Here is a 23682-nt window from a genome sequence, read left to right as displayed (position 1 = left end):
TTGCGTTCTACACAAATACGCGATACCTTCACTTTCTCCGCTCCAGCCAGGAAGTAAGACTGCTATTCCTTTTATGCACAACCGTTAATAAAAACCACTGAATTCCGATTATGCGGAACGAGGATTTGAAAAGCGCAAAGTTTCCTTCGAGGCAAACAGTATTTTCAACGCGAAATATCTCAATTTGGCTGTGGTCCACGATAATTCTGACATTTCACGCATCTATCTGAACCTTCTCGCGTGATTACAATAACTTCTTCCTAGGTAGCTATGGGCACGGGCCAAGGTTACAGGCCGTAAGGTTACTATTGAAAACTTTAATCAATGTCACTCGGGTTCGCGACACAATTAACAGATTATCTTCCCCGACATAACTTTCTCAATAAAAATATGCGCCCGCCCATTATTATAGAAGCGATCGCGAAATGCGGGGAAGAAAATTTGTGAACTATGATAAAACCATAGACACAAATGAAAATAATTACTAGTTTCTAGTGTTGCCTTGTTCTTTGTTTATTTTTAGCTGATTTGAAATATTCCTTTTAAATTAATCGTAGAACACCACGTTTTCTCTATGATTTCGCGGTAAAATACAAATATTTATATGAAGTAGGTACCTACCGGTAAAATAATAATAAACGCTGTGTAAAAATTCCGATGAATTACACAATGTATTATATTACCTTCCTTTATTATTTATTAATTAATTTTACTATTTTGTATAACATTACAATTTTGGAAAGCCCTACTAATTCAAATATAATTTTATAATGAAAATTTTACCATTTTTCCTTACATCAACAGTTGAATTATATTGAAATTAAGATTACACAATTAAGATATATAAATATTGATACTTGTGAGTGGTAATAATGAAATAAACAATATTTACTTGTCCGGGAGTACATACTCCATACGGTCATCCGTACATGTGCGGCCGTGCTTGTAATTAAAGCCTTTGTCTAAAATGGCACTTGTACTGCCATCTGTGGTTGTATTCAAACAATATTTTCTTGAATAAATAAATTATTTATTGGTGTCAAAATTTAAAAAAATGTGTTGCTTATAACATCAACTATGATATAAAATTATAAAAAGTAAAAATAAACAGCAAAAAAACCCACTCCCAGACAGGTTAATTAAAGCATATTTCATTTTGAATGTTACCTCTTACAGAGGTAGGTCATATAAATATAGGTACTTAGTGGTGAAAAAAAAGAATGTGCCATTTTTAAAATTTTCTTTATAATGTCAAATACATATATTCAAAAATAAATTTGAATCATGTCAGTTATTGGAGGAACAATTGATTTTACGTCTGTATATATGAAAGATTATATTCCCAAAACATTAGAACAGTATGGGGTCATCAAATTTATGAATTAATCTGAGAAAATGAGTTAGATTAATAACTTTTGAAAATTGGTATTTTCAGTCGCTTACGAGAACCGAATCCATTGGATGATAATTGCATGGTAAAAAGAGCATTCGTAGATGAACTGTCAGTAGACGAAAAAATCAACCCCAAAGATCCAATAGAGCATTTTTGCAAAGATGGAAAAACATACTACAATAATTCAATTGATAAGGTATAGTATTTTTAACTAATTAACTTATTAACCTTGTTTCGCCAACAAAACCCGGTTGCTGGTCAAATAAAATTCATGTGGAAAAAACTACAAAGTTGATATTTCATTCTATAAAATGCAGTTCCACCATGTCAGTACAAAACTTAAATCTAATAAAAATTATCTTCAACCATTATATTGTGATATGTTTGATAGATAATTTTATCCAATTATCATTTTAACCATTGTCTTTGACTGATTTTAGTTGAAAGAAAAAGAAGAAGCAGTAGGAAAAAAATATTTCCAAAAACCATTAAATTCCCAAACTCTTCAATATCGCAAAGATGATAAAGTCAAAACTTTTTACCAAATTGATTACTGCAAAAGAGGTAGGTTTCACATTTTGTTATTTTTGGACCCTATTTGTGGCTGTGTGATGTATAAGAGGCCACATTGAATAGTTGCTGTGTTAGCTTGTTTGTGATTCATGGTTAAACGAGTCGAAAATGTCTTATGGGATGAAGATGACGTAACACTAAGGTGAAATATATTACTGGCAAATATAGGAAAGGAATTGGTGGAGGAATAATGGGTACTATAGGAGAGGAAAAGGAGAATACTGAAAAAGGCTAGGGCTCTGGGTTGCATACCTGTACTCGACTGGCTTTGGCTAACGTGAATAAGTACCTGGACTTAAAAATAACAGGTGGCCTATTTCGACAGAAGCGCCAACATCATGTAATAGCAGCATCACACTATTCTTTTGTAAAATAAATAAATAAATAAAAATTTACTCCATTAGGGTGGTGACTGACTGGAGCATTTTGTCATAACGTAACGTCGTAACATCGCTCGCGGCGAGCATCCGAAACTATGGATAGAGCGCTCGGCTCGCTGCACTGACTATACGAATGCTCCCATTGTAAAGACGTTACCGCAAAATGGCTCCGGTCAGTCTTCATCCTTAGGCTTCACTCAATGTATAATAATTATACTTGATGGAGGGAAAAAATTGTTTAACAAGAAAGCAATTGTCTTTGCTTAGAAGTATCATAAATTTTCTGACCTCGTAGTTCCAGAGAATTTACAGCTGGCATGAGACTGACACAAATTTTAGGAATTGGTTACTTCTGTTTATGGTGTATAGGCGGTCACACACTGACACACAAACATGGGTACGGTACAAACCTTGCAAGAAGAAGAGTGAACCCATTTTAATTTTACAGATTTCTGTTATGGAAGATCAGTGATTGACACAAAGGATTTTAATGTTAAATTAAAAGATGACATTGTACTTCCCGACACTTCTACACAGGATTCTTACCGTAACCCTTCGTCCATTGCCCTGAGAGGCATCGAAAGAACTAAATCTCTGAGGCCTGTTGTTGATAATGCATTGAAAAGTAAGGGATTTTTATTTATTAATTAATATATAAACATGGCGCCATGGCGTAGTTGGGTAGATGCTCGACTGCGAAACTGGCATCGTGGGCTCGATTCCCGCCAATTCCAAAATGAATTCAAGAATGATTTATTTTCAATTGGTTTGAGTGTTTGTGATGTATTTTTTACATTTACCTTCCGTATCCTTACTATCCTACTTGCAGACAAGCCTCTAAAAGTAGAGGCTTTGCAGGTTATTTATTCCTTTAAAAAAATTACTTTGTGTTTAGACATTTTAATAAAAAGTTAGGTATGTGCACGTTTATACTCTACCGGTTTCGATATATACCTGTCTCTACATCAGAACAATCTCTACACCAGCATATAAACAACAATATACACGCCACTACCATACCACTATTCACACACTTACACTGAATATTTGTTATATACACCATCTTCCTCGACCACTTCTTTCCAACAATATTTGCGATATCATCGCTGATACCTAGACATTTGATTTTTTTAAATTTCTTTTTGCACATAGATGCCAAGGCTACCAGATAAGTGAGAGCTGCTTTTTCATAACAAAAGAGAAAAGCTACCCAAAGGATCTATGTGCAAAAAGAACAATGTTGGTCTGTCTGATAATGTCGGCAATAACGCAATCCAGCCACTGTTCAAATATATTAAAAGATAAATTTGATGTTTAATTTCTTATAAAATAAAAAATAAAGCAATGGTGGTGATGGTGTCGTAGTAGACACCGTCACCAGGTTCTTTTTTCTTGGAATGTTTCAGCAGGAAAATTATCGGTGTATAAATTGTGTCTTCCATAGGGAATTATGAATTAAGGATTTGATTGTAGAATTAAAGAAATGTCTATCACATTGTGGAATTAAAAATACTTTCAGTTTGCAAAGTATTTTTGTTTATATTTTTATATGTTTATATAGACAAAACGGCTGAGATTTTGGGGACACAGTGTGGAATGTCGACTTACCAAGTGGGTCATGGAATACTAGGCCAGACGGTATTAGAAGCCAAGCCGTACGGTGAACCTAAGGAGGCTCCAGAGTGCTGCAGATGGGGAGAACCATTCGAAGGCGGATATGTTTACAGAATTCGATAAATTATCTGTGATAATAAAGCTTTTTGAACGAAAAATTGTATTATTTGTGCTAAGTAGACTCATTAATGGTTCTTAGCACTATCCAGCATGTTTGATCCTCTCAAAGTAGGTGAAAAAAGTGAATAATAGAGTGTGAAACTCAAACCCGGTGCCCCCCTTTTTTTTAGATAGTAATTGCATTTATTATTTACCTTGCTTATTATGTACAAGGTTTATAGATCATTTAGTGGCTTTTTTGTTTCTTCTAGCTAATTCAATGTTTTTATTTAAATCTGGGAATAGGAGGGATAATCTAATGTGGGCCAATCAGGAACATCTCAGCATTTGCCCATTGCTGGGAGGAAACCACGTAAAACTCCTCAGGAGAAGGCGGACTGTTGACTGTCATCACAGACCTTCAGTTCCACTAGAAGAGGATTTGGCATTTTGTATCCTAGCTTGGTTTATGTTACCAATGTCCTTCACAGTTTTTATCATGCATGATACCTACCTCTCGTGACAGTTCCTTAAAACCCGGTGCCTTCAGCATGGTAGCTGAAAATGCAACCAGTACCTACCCTACCTTACTAAGTAGTACCTAGCTTACCTTACTACCTACCTCTACTACCAACCCTAATTAATTCTCTGTGCAAGCCACTGATCGTTAGACGTATCGTATTAATACAAATATTTTTATTATTAATAATCATGTCATGACCATTGAGAATTATAGCGGCAACACAAGTTAACCAATTAACCATTTATATAAGTAAGCCCCATCCCATAAAAATTCTTCAAATAAAAAATCATTTTGTTCTATGGTCTTCAAAAATTTAAATTAAACAGCAGAGTCTGAAGCAGTTCAAATTTGACAGTATTTATTTCGAATAGGATCCTCCAAAATTATTTGTAAAAATATAAATCATGATTTTTTAAACACGTAATGAAAAAATAAACTCAGATAATGGATTTCATCTCAACTTACAGAGGAGATTTCCTCTGGCCAGATTGTAAATCAATTGATTCTCATTCGTAAGTCCAAGAATTTACATTATAATTTCTTGGCGAACTAGGTTTTAGTTACTATTTTCTGATAGGTCGATAGTGAAGAAAAAAATTGTGAAGTTAAACACTAGATTCAACCCCCTATTAGAGACAAAACCTCCTTATAATAGAGAGAATGGTGAACGTTACACAGTAATTTATGAGTCACTTAAGCCAACCGATGCTGGTCGTAAATCCGATGAATGCCCTGACTTCCATATTCCTTATGCTAAAATGATTCATTTCCCTTTGTTTAATATCTTTTTATGAAAAGGATCATCCCACAGAGCCTCTATTTTTGTCAGCAGCTAGGATAGTAACGATAGGAAAGTTATGAAAATACATAACAAACATCCAGACCAAATGAATATAAATATTAATAATAATAATATATAATAAAACCATTATCCGCACCCCAATGGTGCATAGGGCACTGCGTAATACAAACGCAGTGTTATCTTGATCGTTTACACATGAAGGAAAGGTGATCAGCCCTCCGCTTCAGGTACCAGTCCAGGGTAATATTGAATAAATAGTACAGTGAAAAAATCACTTATATTTATTTTACCCCCCTGGGAATCAAACCCGGGACCTCCAGAACGGTAGCCGAGCGTGCTGACCATTACACTACGGAGGTGAACACGGATAAATATTACTTGAATTGAATTCATTTTGTGGTTAGCAGGAATCAATAAGTATTGCATCTAAGCTTCAACTCAACTATCCCAAGACGCTATCTGATAATATGATTTACTTTTTTTTAACACTCCTTATCATTCATCATTCACTTTGTATGATACCATTTAAAAACTCTACTTCACGATTACCGGTTTCTACAAAAGTCTATGGTAGTTGGTAGTCTACAGTTAACATGATGATGGAAGGGTTATTTCAAAACTGGTAGTCGTGAAATAGTGTTTTTAAGTGGTATTACACAAGGGTGAACTTTGAATGATAAGGAGAGTGATATATTACTATAGAACAAAGTTAACAATGCTTTTAATATAGAAAATACATATAGTTTTTGCTACATATTCCAGGCATCATGCGAAGAAAAGATCTCACAGTGAACAAGATGGGGATGTTAGCGTTAAGTGTACCAACCAGAAATGTGAATGTGTTCTCTCTGATAGAGCGAAGAAGGTCCATCACGATGTACAGGACGATGACGAGAAAGATGAAGATTGGAGTCGTATCGGACCCATGGGGCCTCTGATAGATGCTCAATTATTCCCAGCTAAGGTATGTATGTAATATATCCGCCTCGCATATATATACTTTTGCGCACTGAATTAAATGATTTTGTTTTAAGCAGCGCAATCTCTCCCATACAACATTGAGCTTGAAAAATGTTGTAAGGAGAAATAAATACATGCTGAAAGAGAGTAAGGTGAGAATTTATAAGACCTGCGTAAGACCGATCATGACACACGGCACAAAAACAAGAGCTGACACCGCGAGACCAAAAAGCCTTCGTAAGAAACTCTGAAATAATAAAAATCTGCGATGTTGAAGATGTTGTGCGATGGGGAAGAGAAAGAAGACGTTTCTGGAGAAATCATGTTGGAAGAGCGAGTTCGGATCGAGTGGTGAGAATAGCAGCGGACAGCAGCGTAAGAGGTAGCAGACGCCCAGGAAGACCACCTAAACGATGGAGTGACAGGACACACAGCCATTCCGGTCTATTATGCAAAACCCGCTTCAGCTCCTCATACGTTGAACAGGCCATGTCCTTATAAGTCTGTATAAGTCGTAAAGACATTCGCGGCGTGGGCATCTTCTGGCGTTTGTTTCTTCGATTAATCCTTATTTACACTTAATGATATGTATCATTAAGTGTAAATAAGGGACAAAGAAAGAATGATATATTATAAAATTATCTTGTTTTTATTTTTTAACTGTTTATACTTTCGGAAAATGTTTATACTTTTCGGTTTTAAACAATGTAATATCAATGGTTGTGTTACATATTATATATAAGTACATGTTCTTATTTTAGCATCCAAATACAGGAGAAGCAACATTAGAAACACATACTGCCACAGATAAAGATCAACTCAAATCTACTTATCAAAATGATTATACGCAAGCAGGTGATTTATTTTAAATAACTATATATTGTTTTTAGAGATATTTGTAATGAAATTAAAATAGTTGTAAATTTTGGATGAATTGAATTTTTTATTCAAACCAATTAAAACATTAAATGTAAATTTTAGTTAATGTTTTTATTGAAATAATATTATTATATGCGCTTTATATGCTTAAAAATATCATATATTTTAATATCTTCATAACAACACCACCTATTTAGTCCAAAACATCCTAGAAACTGCATTAAGGCCAGGCTAATATATGACCAGAATTTGGTTCCACTTAGTCCATTGGTTTCAGAGAAATAATGTTTTTTTCTCCATATTTTGCTGAAAAGCTTCAAAAGGTCCAAAATTTACAAAAACCTGTTCACAACAGGGATAAACATATAAACAAACCCTAGAGTCGATTGGACATGTAGTTCCCGAGATTAGCGGTATCAAAAATATCCACAAAAGTTTTTATATATTAAGATATTTACCGTAGAATTACCGGGGCTACTTGAACTTTGATGTGTTACTTGAGCCCGGTACAAAAAAAATATTTAGATCGTGGTATCGATCGAAGTATCGTGACAATAAGTGTCACCTGTCAGGGAAACAATGAATCATGTCGATACGTTCATTATTGTGCCAAATACAGATTTAATTTTTTTTTTGTACTGGGCTCAAGTAACACATCAAAGTTCAGGCAGCCCCGTTTTACGGTACATATATTTATCATGCATAATAATTGCATTGCTGCCTTACTCCATAATTTGTTTCATTTTCTCAGCTTTTTACAAACAACCAGCAATATTGGGAACGGCCCAAGCAGAATACACCAACCCTCGCTCGACAGCCAATATTTGCCATCCACCTATAAGGGTGTTTGACCGCTCCTGCACTAAAAATTACATACCCAAGGTCATTAACGAAGCTGAACATAAACTAGGTAAGCGTTGTTTTATTTTTTACCCCTTAAATTATTTTAATTTATGTATTAACCCTTTGACTGATGTGTTTTGATGAAGATTTTATTTGGACAAAGTGCAAGTATTTTTATTTCAAATATATGATATTAACACATTATTGTCAGGTGGTTTTTTCATCATCCTAATTAGGATCGTATATTAATTACAAGTAACTGCAAACCCAATTCCGATCTGTACAATATTTTTAAGCGTTTCTCGCGCTCTACCAAAAGTAAGCAAATAGAACACTTATAAGCATCTGCCGCTCTCTACCAACAGTGTGTAAAAGATGCTTTTAAGCGTTTCCTGCAAACAGTGTATTAAAACACTATCTGCGGGAAGGGTAATTTTACCGTTTCACTCGACTGGTGGTGTTGGGCGGGAAGGGTAATTTTACCTTTTCACTCGACTCATCGTAAATTGTGTGTAAGTTATTTTTACGCATGACTTTTGCGGCATCTTTTGATCTCATATCGATGTATACAGTATCCGTCTGCAGATAGTGTGTTAAAAAATGTATAACAAACATATAACAAAACTGACATTTGGTGACATAATCCACTACAGTCTATTCACATAGAGCCAACTTGCCAGAACATTCATTCAACTACCTACCTCATAAAATAATATGGTAAAATCAGCTTGAGCTATTTTTCTATTTCTAGCCCATACCAGGTAGGGCAAATTCGAAAAAGCCAATATTTTGTGCCCGTATGTGGTACAGGTAAATCGGGCAAAGGTTTAAAGAAATTTGGCATGACCAAGCATGTCAAATACTTGAAAATAGTCAGGTCAGGAATCTAAATAGTCGACAGTTATGTATGAGGAGATGCATGTATGTGGATGAAGCGAAGAATGTTTGCAAAGATAGAGTAGTGTGGCGTTCTATTCTCTCTGCCTACCCCTGCGGAGAAGCAGCGTGATGGTTAGTTAGTTATATAATAATAATATAACCAAATCCGCTCCCTAGGTGGAGCATATGGAGTCCACAAACTGTCTCCAGGCTTTTCTGTCGGCTGCCAGCTCCCTTGCATCCTCCCAAGTCAGATCCGCGTCCCGAAGTTCTGACGAGAACTGCCGACGAATTGTCAGCAGTGGTCGTCCTGGGCGGCGCGAACCTGATGCCTTGTAAAAGAGGCAAGCTTGATTAAGGCTCTCAGGAGGTATGCGGAGTACATGGCCAAGCCAACTGAATCGCCTTTTCTTGACGACAGTTGTGACCAAGATTTGCTGCGTTCTACGCCTTATCTCTTCATTCCTCACAAAGTCAAACCAAAAATCCTATGAACGAAAGATAAACTGGCAGTACACAACTGAGTCCTGGTTGAGTCTCTAATGTATGGAAGTGAAGCATGCAATTCACATTTCTTTTCTATTAATATTTCCACATCAATACAGGGTGTCAGTCGTGCACATTTGTGGCTGAGCCGCACTCAACGGGCCAAAGAGCAGCGTGCGGCTGCGAGCTGCAGTTTACCAACCACTGGCATAGAGTTTATAATATGTTACTCTAAGCCTAGAATGTTTGCGTGACTTGCCTATAACAATTATTACATTTCCTAGAGGGCGGCTCGGGAGGGGCTACTGCCATATCGCCGTACGGCAAAACCGAATATCAAGAATACATCTCACGGTTGGGAGGGAGAATCATCGCTGAGAAGCTGATCAAACCCATTAAGAAGAAGAAGTTTTGGTGAAATGGCAAAAATATACATACTCATATTTAAAAAAAATCCTTTGATGTTTGTGAAAACTTTACTTGTATATAAATTATTGTTATCATATCAATCGTTCTCATCATTCCATAGTATTATTAATTATGAGGGATCTTGTATCTCTTGTGTCAGTGCTATGCAACCATTTCTCAGCTACGACACATTAAAATTCTTCCTAGTATTCCGCGGCTCACCAAAAGTTAAAGTATAAAGACCATTGAAAAATTATTTAATTGTAGTAACTACTTACTTATTTTTTTTTACAAAAATGTTAATAATATTGGTATATAACCACTCATGAGATTTTAATGTCTACCGGTTTCGAGACGTACCCGTCTCTTCGTCAGGACAATCACTACCACAGCATGCAAACAATACTACCCTTCACTACCATAGCACTATTTACACACTTAAAACTATACAAAATGTTTAACACATCGCTCACTCCTTTCAAGAACGTCATAAATCAAAAATTGTAAATTTTCAGTTGTGGATGTTTTCAGAATGGCCAAGAAATGTACTATATCCCAGCAAAAGAGGCCTATTTTTAACTTAATATTTGCCCGCTACCGGGCAGAAAGTGTTGTTTTTGCATTTTGAAGAAAAGGTATTGTTTAATTTTTTTTTCAATACACTAAATATTTTTCAAATGGAGAAAAAACCTTCAGGTTTTACCTAAAAAGATCTGTTGCAGAGTAAAAAGTTCAATAAGTGGCTTGATATTTATTTTTAATACATTGTATTATATTCTTAAACTTTAAAAACGTTCTCCTGAGAAATCAAGTTTTTTGATTTATGACGTTCTTGAAAGGAGTGAGCGACATGTTTAACACACGATTTTTGGTCGACCCGAAGACCAACATGCACTAAAGGTTTCAGCGCAGACATGCGTTACGAGCCGAGGTTAAACATGCACTAGAATATAAATAAATTGAATATGAATAATATTAAATATGAATAATATTGAGAATATGTAGTAATTATTACCCGCATCCGTAGTGTAATGGTCAGCACGCTCAGCTACCGTTCTGAAGGTCCTGGGTTCGATTTCTAGGGGGGGGGGTCAAATAAATATAAATGATTTTATTACTCTAATATTTTAACAATATTACCCTGGACTGGTTAGTGCCTGAAGCAGAGGGCTGATCGCCATTCCTTAATGTATTAACCATCAAGATAACACTGTGTTTATATTATGCAGTTCCCTATGCACCATTGGGATGCGGATAAGGGTTGAGAATGAGAGAATTATCAAATCCTACATTTTGAAAAATAGACAATATAATGAAAAATAATGTCACCGTGTATTAACACATTAGTTACGGCAATGTTTTGATAAAACTGTATTTTGAGGCGGGCGACATTAGACAGCTGTCCGGAAATATAAAATATGTCAGTGAACTTCATATTTTGAACTTGAGGTTGAACTCGAAAACAATACAAAAACGGTTAAATGGTCTCTAACGTCTCAAAATAAAATCATGTTAGTCCACAAATCGCAAAAGTAAAAAAAATGTTAAAAACACTAATAAAATATTAGAAAATAACAACACAGTTTAACAACCGCCGAAAACTCAAAATCTGCGAATAAAAAATTATTTATGGGCTTTCCCCACACGCGTTTATTGCTTTGTAAGTACCAACTGCCGACTTAAGTAAAGGACAATGATCTTTGTATTCTATTTCATTTTAGGACAAAGAAAAAAACGCACCGTCTGTATCCATTGTTTAAAGTTAATTTGTAACATTTCCTTCAAAACAGATTACGACCATTAGCTATGTTTTGAACCAGTAAATATCAGTATTATTTTTTATATTACAACGACATCTATCCACTACACAACAAAAGCAAAAAGGCCAAGAGATTAGAAGTTTATGACGTGTTTTTTGTATACTAAATTGAAGGTAGCCGAAATGCACAAAAATGTGCACCCCGCCACCACACAAGGTTTCTGAAACGCACAAATATGTGCACACCGTACACAATGTGTTAAATACATAATGAAAAATTGTAAAATGTCATATATTATACATTGGATTTGATCAAGAGCAGATACTTCTAGAACAAAATCTTGACTTCGAACCTCCGAGATGAAGACTCTCCGATTCATAACCGGAAACACATTACGAGACCGAGTAAGAAATACCGACATCTGGAACAAGTGTAAGACGGAGGATATCTTGAAGTGGGGACGACAACGAAGGCGATACTGGAAGGATCACGTAAACAGAATGTCAGATGACAGACTTCCACGTATCGCCCTTCAAGGAAACCCTGAAGGACGCAGACCCCCAGGCAGACCTCCAAAAAGGTGGAAAGACAGCTGGGAGTCAATATCCCAAGAGCTACAAGCGGAGGCACAAACAGATAAGGATCCAGAAAAAGAAGATGAATAAGAGTTTGATCATGGCACACGCGGCAAGAGCTACAAGCGGAGGCACAAACAGATCCTTAGGATCTAGAAAAAGAAGAAGAAGAAGAAGAAGAAGAAGAATTTGATGGCGGCACATCTGTATCCGGGTTGCACACCAGTTGTGGAGCACTGCCTTATGTGACTCTATTGTGACCAATTCTATAGTATATGAACCAACCATTACGCCGCTTCTCCGCAGGGGTAGGCAGAGAGAATAGAGCGCCACACCACTCTGTCCTTGCAAACATTCTTCGCCTCTTCCACGTTCATGCATCTCCTCATACATACCCGCCGATTGTTACGACTCCTAACCTGACCACTTTCAAGTATTTGGCATACCTGATCGTGCCATGTTTTTCTCGGTCTTCCTCTGCTTCTTTTCCCACTAACATTCGCCTCATAAATTTGTTTTACCGTTCTTTCGTCACTCGTTCGTTCCACATGTCCAAACCATCTCAACACACCTTTCTTAATTTTATCGATAATGCTTATCTCAGCTTTGCATTCCTTCCTTATTTCACTATTCGCACATCTATCATACATCGTTTTGTCGCACATTCTTCTGAGAGATCGCATTTCGACTGTATATTATATGAAGGTAGCGTATATAAATATTTTTTATTAATGATCAACTTCTCTGGACCAAATGGTCACAGCACTCCTAAGTTTATTTCCGAAAAAGTACCTCCCATAGTAATAATAAAACAAGCGTAAAATTTTGAAGTAAACATATATTTTATTTTTAGACATTGACTAGGAAAGACTAAACAGCTTATAGCCTGCAATAATTTAATTACAGTCGTCACAGAGAGATAAGTAATTTTTCTTAGCGCAATAAATGTTTCTGCAAAATTTCCTAATTATAATAATCAAGTACACCAACAATAAATATAAATAATTATCCGTCATATCATATATTTACAATAAGTTTTTTCTTAAAATATAAGATTTTTCACAGTTTCGAAATGAGGACTGGTAGATTATGTAGTATATTTTAACAGGCTATAATAAATAAAAATATATTTATAAATTACAATGCTCAATTTTGCATGCTATTTTTAAATACACAAATGTATTGAATATTTTCAATATTATTTTGAATACCAGTCACATTGATATGTTTAAATTATTACTAGTTTGCTGAACACAAGCATTGGCGACAAGGCACATCGAGTGAAAGATATATATTGGCAACAATAAAAATATTTTATAAATCTTATGGCTGGTGAATGACATCACAAACGCATATGGCTGACCAACTAGTGTTTTCAGAATTGCAACCTAGCAACTATGTATGTATGTAGTTAGAATTGCCAACCTGGCAACTCATGGAAAGGTCGGCTCATCTTGAGCTACCATTTTATTTTATTGGAAGGAAGAACAACAGTTACAATATATGATACATACAGAATACAAAAAATAAAATCATGAGTACCAATTATAGTTCTTCACAACTATGCATAAGAGTGGTCTATATAAAGGAAGAGACATGAGACAAGGATGGGTTAAAGAGAAAAGGAGATGGCAGTGATAGGAAAAGAAGAAAAGGAAAGGACAGGGAATAGAATTACTTTAATAGGTTTATAAGATTTCGAACAATTTAGCTTTAAATTTTGAAAGATAAATAAATTGTAAGCAAAAATAACGGAAAAATGCGACGGTATAACAAACTGTATGACAAAGGTTGATTTATAATTTCCGCTACATTGATGTACGACCAAAAACTGACAATCAATGGATCACCCCAAAATGCATATCTAATAAGAAACACTATGGACTTAATTCCCTAATACCAAAAGGAAGATAGTAAAGGAATCCTGCGCCAAATGCATTTGTAAAAACATTCATCCATGTAAAAAAATGTGTATATGTTAGGTACCCTGAAATTAACAGTATGTTTTGGTAATAAAATATATAAATATTGTAAAAAGGCAAAGACTTAAGCTTTCTAGAAATGCATGAATTAGGACTGACTAAATAATTTATCATTTTGTGTTTGGCCTGTGTCTACGTACACGCAGACAAATATATAAATTCACTATTTACGGGACAGCTATAGCTAGGTTCAAATATACATAGGAACTGTTGACAAGATGGCCGAGGATTCAATACAAAATTAGAAAATGGTCATTCAAATAAAAATTCAAAAGGACTCTTCTATGATTTTGTCAACAGTGGTACAGTACTTTCAAGATCACCACTACGAACCGTTTAGTGGCATTCGAAATGTGGCTACATACGCATTCCATGACTAATATGGTCAACAATGCAAATATGCTCTAAAGAGTAATAGCAGTGAGATAGTTGCTGACTGATATCAAAGTCCGGAAGGTGTCCCATATTGGAAATGTGCTTAGATAAGTACGACCTGTTGTACCTTATCATAAAAGGCAAAATAAGAGGGTTGGCTAAGTGAAGGGAGAAGACAGATCTTTTGGCTCCGGAATATACGAGATTGGACAGGGATCAAGACTGAGACGCTGTTTAGACCTGCTCAAGGCAAGGATAATTACTCTCAAGTGATAGTCGACATCAGGGGGACCTGACATGACACGCACAGAAGAAAAAGGTAACGCATTAGCTACATAGTGTAGATAACTTTAACTTTACTTCAAAACTTTTATTTCTAACGTCTTAGGCATTTTTAAACTGGCTGTTAATTTGTATGAATAGTACTGTAAGACATTAAACAGTTAAACTCATTTTGGAATCGATACTCTGGATACGATTTTCAAAAGTTTAAAATTGCCCAGGCTTTATGTTGAGTAATTTTTAATAAAATTTTTGTTTTGCTTGTTAAAATTATTGGTGATAGCATCTTTTCCTCTCAAATAGCAAAATCAATGATAACACACACTTGCTATATTCAGGACAGGTATTCAATATTGTTATTTGATTAAAGTTAGGCAACCTTGGATTGTATGCTTATTAAACCTACTACACTATATCTTCTCTCTGCAGATAAGCATCCAAAGGGTTGTCAAACTGGTGGACCGGAGTTGGGTGTTTTAAGTTATTCCAGTCTGAAACTGCTCCCGAATTGGAAACTGTCCTTTGTGTTGAGGTGTGACAAGGGTTGATATTGTTTCTAGTGATAATCCCGAAATTTGGCGAATGAGTTCATTTGATACCTTCCTGCAGTAAGTAGCTGTAGTAATAATTTAAGGTTAACATATCGCTCACTCCTTTCAAGAACGTCATAAATCAAAAATCGTCAATTTTCAGTTCTGCGTGTTTTCGGAATACCCAGAAAATGTACTATATCCCACCAAAAGAGGCATATTTTTAACTTAATATTTACCCACTACAGGGCAGAAAGTGTTGTTTTTGCATTTTGATGAAAAGGTATTGTTTGATTATTTTGTTAAATATACTAAATATTTTTCAAATGGAGAAAAAACCTTCAGGTTTTACCTAAAAAGATCAGTTGCACAATAAAAATTTCAATAAGTGGCTTGATATTTATTTGTAATACTTTGTATTATATTTTTAAACTTTAAAAACGTTCTCCTGAAAAATCAAGTTTTTTGATTTATGACGTTCTTGAAAGGAGTGAGCGATATATAAAGCTTTGTCAGTCTCCTCTCTTCCAGTGTTTGATGGTGATCATGCCAATGTTCCAGTATCCATCATATAGGCATTATTTCTCATGGAAATATAAACATAATTATGTTCTCTGTACTTTACTGTTACCGATAAGTTCACGATACTTGGTACTTATTTTGTACTGGATTTAACGGCATCGGCGTATATGTGTTACGAATGATATATAGTAAAATGCTGAATGATAAGTTCAAAAAAGAAACAGTGCTAAACGAAGTCACATACATACTGTAATGATATGAAACCAGACTGTATAAGAAACATATATAAGAAACAAAATCTTGCGCGATATTGTTACTAAAACAGTGTTAACCTTTCCGGGAGTACGAAAATTGATGTCCGACTTTCTCTGGGGAGTGGGTTCTTTTTATATGAATTTTTTTTGTCATTAAATCGTTGTATTATGAAGATAGAAATTATGTTAAAATAATTTTAAAAAAAACACCCATTCAAAATATTCTTCAATTATGACAAAATTACACACAAATATCCACAGGTGTCATTGCTATACAAGTTACATCATACTAACTGACAGACGGACTTCGAAAGGAAAATTCGCACTGACGTTCATTTACGTCCATACATATAAATGAGTTAGTCTGTGGTCCATACTCCGGGAAAGGTTAAGTGGAGCAGTGAAAAGATTTTTATAAATGCAAAGAGAATCTAATAAATCTAATATTTCTACGAATGCGATCCCAGCACGGAGTTGCTAGTGCTAAATATCTAACTTTATCAGATTTGTACATAAATATAACATCCTAAAGAATATTTAAAATGGATATTTTAGATGACTTTTACTATATTCAGTGAATTTACATAATAATATTAAACTTCATGCTGGTATGAACGTATGTATGTATGTTATATTATGTTTTATAAATCGAATAAAAAATTAAGATAATTTAATCTCCCTGGAGAGCAGTTTCGGTTTTATATGCCATGAAAATAAATATAGATTGATATGTAGAAATTTCTATCTATCAGTTTGACTATGTAAAACATATTTAGTTTTAAAGCATTATTATTTAATTAGCTAAATGTGTACATAACATTTATAGATATATGTATTCAAAAAATCTAAATATCATACCTTACAAAATAATATTCATATTTACAAATATTTAAGACTATGTATGATGAATAAGGCACTTATATAATTAAGGCGAAAATTAGCTTAGACAAAAGACATAAAAATATAAATAAATAAAGAAGCTAAGAAATTGCACCGCTTAGATCAGAAGGCCACTTGCCAGAAGACTATCTTCAATAAAGTTACGGAAGTCCTCGTATGATTCTTCACTTACTAGCACTTTATAGATTCAGAAGATGATCGGAAAATGTTTTAAAAGCAGTCTTAGTATTATTTCACTTGTTTTTAGTTTGTACACTAGAAATCAGTTCTCTTCTTTTGTAAACTGGCGTTGGCCTTCCGGAAGATGCCGTCGTACTGATGATATCCGACGCTTTAGTGTTATCCAGTGTTTCCGCATCGGGTATGTGTCTGGTCTGATGCCTCGAATCTGTGTACCTCCTCTTTGTGTACTTTTTCTTGTCGTCAATGGCCTGCTGCAGTATCGTTTCGACTTTAGGAATAGGCTTGGGCGACTCTGGTTTGCTCAAGTGAAGCAGTCTCTCGAAATCTGCCGTTTTGGATCTGAGAACCGCTCCGCCGATACTGGAAATGCTGGGAGTGTATTTGCTTTCTTGGTGCTTGGAGGACGAGCCGGTGAAGTCTACTCTTCGTTGGCCGGAGGCGGATGTGACTGGCGAGGATACCGAAGAGGCGCTGTGACTTTTCGGGAGTTCGACGATTTTAGTTGTCGGTTTCTGCCCGACATTGGGCTGCATTTCGTAGGAGATTTCTCTCTTATACAGTTCCATATGTTTCTGCTGTATCTCTCCGGTCGATGTGATTGTCACTTTTTGCAAGATGGGGGCGTCTTTCTGCTGTTTTTGGGTCATGCCCTTGACCGGGACGGACATGCGCGCCGTGAACTGTTCGTAGTCGTTGGGGGGGCTCGTGGGGCTGGTGGGGGGCGTGGAGGCCCACGAGGGGGGCGAGGAGAAGAGCCCCCCGTCGCCGGCGCTGCTGCTGGAGGGGGTGAGGTTGCGGGGAGGACTGGAGAGGGTGGCGGAGGAGCCCACGGCCGAGTCGTACCCCGCCGGGATGGAGCTGCCTACGTGGGAGAGAGACAGTGTCCCAGTGATCGGCTGCGATGCGATCGAGCTGTCACTGCCACTTATTGATCTGAAAACATCGCAAGATTTAACAATCTAGTTTAAAAAATATAACAAAAACCTAACATATTTAATTTTAGTTTTACTTAGTAAATACCATTATTTCTTAAAATCTATTGTGACACGTGTTTTGTTGCGTTCAATACCATATTAAATTAAAAATGGAAAGATTTTACCACAAAGTAACTGCCGAGCCAATCAACAAAAACTCAGCGTTAAACGAAATGGAACATTCTGGTTAAAACTGTACAACGAAAGGAAGAAATCCATATACCAGTGGTACATGTTTATTTTTTATATCATATAAATAATACAATTTGTAATGATAATTTAAAAGAATGTGTCCTCACTGGGTTTTCCTGTGCCGAGGACACATTTAACAAAATGAATATTTGTGAGTTATTTGTTTGTCATGAGTCATGCAATCATGAGTAATATGGCCGAATGATACAATCTATTTCGTATGTACCCATCTCCATTAACCAATTATAAATAGCTCTTTTATGAAAAACATCTGTTATTTAATAATTTTGTAAAGGTACATTACACGGGTCTGGGGTGGGGACCCGTAGTAGTGTACCCGTCAGTGGGGTAGTATGGTTACTAACTTTCATGCTGCTGTTATCCTGAGTATTGGAATATATATGGTGGTGGATTGTACACACTAGTTGGTATTAACTTACCTGCCCCGCTGACAGTGATAGGGACTTTGTGGAAGCATTAGTAATCATTTTTATCTTTGATTGTGAAAAACTTTGTATGATTGATTAAATATAAGATTCATAAAAAGAAAATAAATGCTTTTTTTTAATGGATGGGTTCGAATGGAAATGAAGAGTTTCTTTACCAGACCTGGAAATGTAGCGGGACCTTTCAGAGGTACAATACATTGATAAACATGTTTATAAACGTGTGTTGTTTTTAAGGGATGGCACTGAGCAAGCCTGGAGGGAGATAGGTATGACAGAATTATGATTTGTGTAAAAATCCTTGAGGGTTGAGAATACTCCTGTGTTTACCTCTGTCGCCTTCTAGGAGGTACGGTAGGTTGTGCTCCCGTGCCGGCCTCCTCGATGTAGGGGATGTCGGGGTCGTCCAGGGCCAAGGAGAGGGGCAGGCGCAGGGAGGCCGTGATGACGGGGGCTTCACTCGATGAAGAGCGCCGTCGGTGTCCATAGCCCTGCGTCAGTGAGGATTACAGAACCATCAAAACACAAATTTCATTTGGAAGGACATTGGCGTTTAAACACCACGCTTGCCAGACGGGTTGGTGAGTTTTGAGTTTGAGTTTAGCCGCCCTTAACATAGAGAACCCACGTTGTTTGTAGCCACCTATGCTGGGTCAGACGGTACATAAAAAATGGAAGGATATGGAAGAGGCCTATATCCAGCAGTGGAGGACAGAAGGCTAAAGAAGAAGAAGGACAAAAAAAAACACAAAATCCAAGAACCTGGAGCCCAGGACTGATGACTTCACTTTCATGCTGAGTTAACACTTTATCGATCCAATATGGAGTGTGCTACTGTATGGCTGCGAGACATGGTGCCTATCTGAAAGAGATAAGAATAGGCTGAATGCGTTGGAGATGTAGATCTATAGAAGAATGCTCGGGATATCCTGGAGAGACCACATCTCAACGACAAGGTACTACGATTGATCAAAGAAAGGAAGCACCTACTCGCGACTATCTCCAAAAGACGCGCCGAATGGATCGGCCACGTGCTAAGACAAGAGGGTTTCCTGCACCAAATAATAGAGGGGACGATCGAGGGAATAAACGCCAGAGGACGCCCACGCCGCCAATACCTAAGGGACTTATACAAAGACATGGCCTGCCCACGTATGAGAAGCTGAAGAGGACTTCCGAAAATAGGCGAGAATGGCGAAAGAGATGTCATCTGTTGCTACAGACCAATCCGCAGGATTGAGACCAGAGAGAGGGGAGATGAAAGTGAACCATAGAGGATAGGGAATGACAAATAATATACACATTGGAGATGTAGTGTTGCAGAAGGATGCTCTCAATGTCATGGACTGATACAAATGCCTGGAGGAATTTCTCATAAAGGAAAGAATTACAGAACCATCTAATACTACATAGTATTAACCAATTAAGAAGACTGTGGAAACAGTATTTTATTACAGGCAGATTGCAGACATACCAGATAAGAAAGATAATAGGTTTTGCCTTGAAAGAGTGAGCAAAATACTCGTAGACTTTACAGCAGGTGGCAAGAGATATAATAATTGGTCATAAAGAAGTACTTTTGGTAATTTATATTTATGTATTGTCATCTCTTATATGTATATAATAATAAAAAAATGTAAAAATACAATGAAAGCAAATACACTGGACAACACGTTTTATTAATATATTACTGTATTCCATTCGAAAGCTTCATTGATATTGCAATATTACTTATGGGTAAAAATTTATGCATGTGACGGATCGACTGTTGTCAGCCAAAAGGGCGTGACTGAGTGACGAATATCTACTTTTCTGGGGACTGCTTTTTTTTTTAAGAGACATAATATAAGTGAATATCCATGTAATAGAAAATAGAACTTCACATATTAAAAAAATAATTTAAGCTTTGCACTTAGACTTAATTTATATATTTTTTAAAAATGGATCAGCTAGATATAGGATATGGAGAAGTTTTATCTCAAAATTTGGTAGACTTTAAGGTGGGGACTGACCGGAGCATTTCGTCATAACGTAACATCGTAATGTCGCTCACAGCGAGCGCTCTGAGTATGGATGGAGCGCTCGGCTCGCTGTACTGACTATACGAATTCTCGCATCGTAACATATTACATTAAAACAAAATGATTCCAGTCAGTCCCTACCATTAGAATATTATGTGATATTAGATGGTTAAACTTGGTTATAGTCTGCTGAAGTTCAAATATCTTAAAAGTATTATATAAGCAACGCCACGCAACATATAGTTGAATGTTGGAAGAAAGATAAGAACCTGGACTTACATCGTTGGTGTCGCTGGTGCTGTCCACCGAGTCTGATCTTCCCTTGGAGGAATACTTGGACGAGGAGTACACTACGCTGGTGTTCTGCTCATCTTGGTGAAGGCCCTGACTTCCACGCAACCTGCTAAAGAAAGAGACAAGTATTTTGTGTATTTATTTATTTAATTTATTTATTCATATCGCTCACTCCTTTCAAGAACGTCATAAATCAAAAAACTTGATTTTTCAGGAGAACTTTTTAAAGTTTAAAAATATAATACAATGTATTAAAAATAAATATCAAGCCACTTACTGAACTTTTTACTGTGCAACAGATCTTTTTAGGTAAAACCTGAAGGATTTTTCTCTGTTTGAAAAATATTTAGTACATTCAAAAAAATAATTAAATAATACCTTTTCTTCAAAATGCAAAAACAACACTTTCTGCCCTGTAGCGGGTAAATATGAAATTAAAAATATGCCGCTTTTGCTGGGATATAGTACATTTTCTAGGCATTCCGAAAACATACACAACTGAAAATTGACAATTTTTAATTTATGACGTTCTTGAAAGGAGTGAGCGATATGGCACAAGGGCCTTTTACAATTGAATATAAAAAAAACAAAGAACAGTGTACAATACATATTAAGTAATACACAAAAATATTGATTTATCGTTCAGTAGCTGTTAAGCTTTCTTTGAATGTTTTATGTAGCAATTCCTTTAACAGATTGATTTATTAAGTCTTTAGTAAACCAAGTTGGATACTCTTTGATGTAGGGTGTGAAGGTTGGGAAAAGAAAATGTTTTGTTTCATAGAATATGGAATGGAGTTTATCTATTGATTGTTCGATATTAACGTCACAAAGAAATGACCAATCAATATTAAAAGCATTGTTAACTTTGTGGTATGGTAATATAACACTCCGTAGTGGTCAGCATGCTCGGCTACCGTTTTGGAGGAAAATGATTTTTTTACTCTAATATTTATTCAATATTGCCCTAGATTTATAATGAGCATTATATCGTGGGTGTACTGGCAAAAAACATTAGCTTGAAAATATGCAATTTTGACTTAATGATGTAGTATTATAAAGTTTTCAACGTTTTATAAACTACAAAATACACTTAGTAGTTCGAAATGTCAAATTTATGTGGTTTTAAAAGAAAATTCAACTTTTGAGTTTAACAGCAGTTTATTTAGGTTAAAAGTTTTAAATAATAGGGATTATTAACCTCTCCGGGAGTACAAAAATTGATGTCCGACTTTCTCTGGGGAGTGGGTTCTTTATACATGAAAAAAAGTTTTTTGTTCATTAAATTGATGTATTTACAACATTTTGAGTGTGTCCAAATACTTGTTCACAAAATCTGGATTATTGGGGTCGTAAGCCCCGTAAATGCCCAGACTTCCATATTCTTCTTCATCTTTGATGAGATGTCAAAAAATAAATTGATGTATTATGAAGATAAGAAATACTGGTATTTACTAAGTAAAACATAAATTAAAAATGGATAGATTTTAATACAAAGTGACTGCCGAATCAATTAATGAAGATATAAATTATGTTAAAACACCTCTTTGAAATATTTTTAATTATGACAAAATTACACACAAATATCCACAGATGTCATTGCTATGCAAGTAACATCATACTAACTGACAGAAGGACTTCGACGTTCATTAACGTCGATACTCCTTTAAGGAAAATTCACACCGATGTTCATTTACGTCCATACTCCCGGAAAGGTTAAAACAGGAATTTTAGAGTTGAGGTTTTTTGCCAGTATACCTACGATATATACATACTTCAAAAATAAATGCACTGAACACAAAATAGTTAATGTTTCCAGTGTATAAAGTGATCACTTAAACCAACCAAACGCCAGGTCGTAATCCCAGAGGATGCTCAGACATCCATCTTATTTAGCTTAAAAATAATAAATGCTGTATCTTAATTTGAGAGACCTATAATATATAACAACAGAATAGCTTGTTCCACTTATATTTTATTTGACCAGCGACCAAGTTGGGTTTTGTCATTACCGATATCATCAGATTGGTGGGAGGATAGACAAAGTTCTGTGTTATACACAAATCATGGCAGGGGTTTAGAACCATTATCAAGTGGAATTGGGTGTTCCATGAAATGTGAGGATCAAATAATTGTTTGGTATTCACTGTTGATAGACAGTTATATTTTTATGAATTACCTGGTTATGATAGTCATGGTGGAAGAAAGAGATCCACTACTACTGTCCTGTCTCTGTTCCTCTCTCCAACGCTTTTTACTGCTAGATCTAGCTTCTCTCCCGCCTCGTTCCCTCTCTCTTTGTCTGTTGAAAAAAAGATACATTAAATAAATAGTTTATCTGTATATAAGGAGTGAGTAAATAATCATGATTGAGTTAACACTGCATCAATTCGTTGCAATGCCCTTTCACCCTTTCCGGTCCTATGTCGAATGTCATTCGACATGGACTTTATTCCGGTGAGTCCTATGTCGAATGTCATTCAACATCGACTTTATTCCGGTGAGTCCTATGTCGAATGTCATTTAACATCGACTTTATTCCGGTGAGTCCAA

At 35.8% G+C, this 23682-nt stretch overlaps 4 protein-coding genes across 6 annotated transcripts in view; 2 read left to right on the top strand and 2 right to left on the bottom strand.

Moving 5' to 3' along the window:
* The window catches only part of Ubr1 (Ubr1 ubiquitin ligase), a 63771-nt gene extending 63289 nt beyond the window's left edge, over positions 1-482 (bottom strand). The window contains exon 1 of the mRNA XM_088259999.1: positions 27-482. The gene's annotated coding sequence lies outside the window, so the exon portion shown is untranslated. The remainder of the gene's footprint in view (positions 1-26) is intronic.
* A 404-nt stretch (positions 483-886) lies between these two features.
* On the top strand, positions 887-4118 carry LOC148309486 (uncharacterized). Of its 3 annotated transcripts, none has more exons than XM_088260041.1 (5): positions 887-1178; positions 1436-1589; positions 1834-1957; positions 2795-2971; positions 3908-4118. In XM_088260041.1, the coding sequence occupies exons 2-5, from the start codon at positions 1473-1475 to the stop codon at positions 4081-4083; spliced, it is 594 nt and encodes a 197-aa protein (XP_088116167.1). In that variant the 5' UTR covers positions 887-1178; positions 1436-1472; the 3' UTR covers positions 4084-4118. The 3 variants fall into 3 exon arrangements, with proteins under 3 accessions (XP_088116167.1, XP_088116165.1, XP_088116166.1); XM_088260039.1 differs by lacking the exon at positions 887-1178 and adding an exon at positions 1235-1358; XM_088260040.1 differs by lacking the exon at positions 887-1178 and adding an exon at positions 1275-1316.
* A 786-nt stretch (positions 4119-4904) lies between these two features.
* Positions 4905-9940, top strand: LOC148309485 (uncharacterized). The gene is made up of 5 exons (XM_088260034.1): positions 4905-5094; positions 6147-6348; positions 7106-7199; positions 7975-8133; positions 9716-9940. Exons 1-5 carry the CDS (start codon positions 5027-5029, stop codon positions 9847-9849), a joined length of 657 nt encoding a protein of 218 aa, XP_088116160.1. The 5' UTR covers positions 4905-5026; the 3' UTR covers positions 9850-9940.
* Positions 9941-16890: 6950 nt separating this feature from the next.
* Positions 16891-23682, bottom strand: part of LOC148309484 (uncharacterized) — a 73430-nt gene continuing 66638 nt past the window's right edge. The window contains exons 12-15 of the mRNA XM_088259978.1: positions 23309-23431; positions 21115-21238; positions 19145-19305; positions 16891-18135 (exon numbers count right to left, since the gene is read on the bottom strand). Coding sequence (XP_088116104.1) covers positions 17253-18135; positions 19145-19305; positions 21115-21238; positions 23309-23431 — 1291 coding nt within the window. The 3' untranslated portion in view covers positions 16891-17252. The remainder of the gene's footprint in view (positions 18136-19144; positions 19306-21114; positions 21239-23308; positions 23432-23682) is intronic.

The sequence above is a fragment of the Brachycentrus maculatus genome, unplaced genomic scaffold (assembly GCF_059751285.1).
Source record: "Brachycentrus maculatus isolate JH-2025_06_01 unplaced genomic scaffold, ASM5975128v1 h1tg000122l, whole genome shotgun sequence".
In the NCBI taxonomy this organism is placed as follows: Eukaryota; Metazoa; Arthropoda; class Insecta; order Trichoptera; family Brachycentridae; genus Brachycentrus; species Brachycentrus maculatus.
This window is presented reverse-complemented; position numbering and strand designations above follow the sequence as displayed.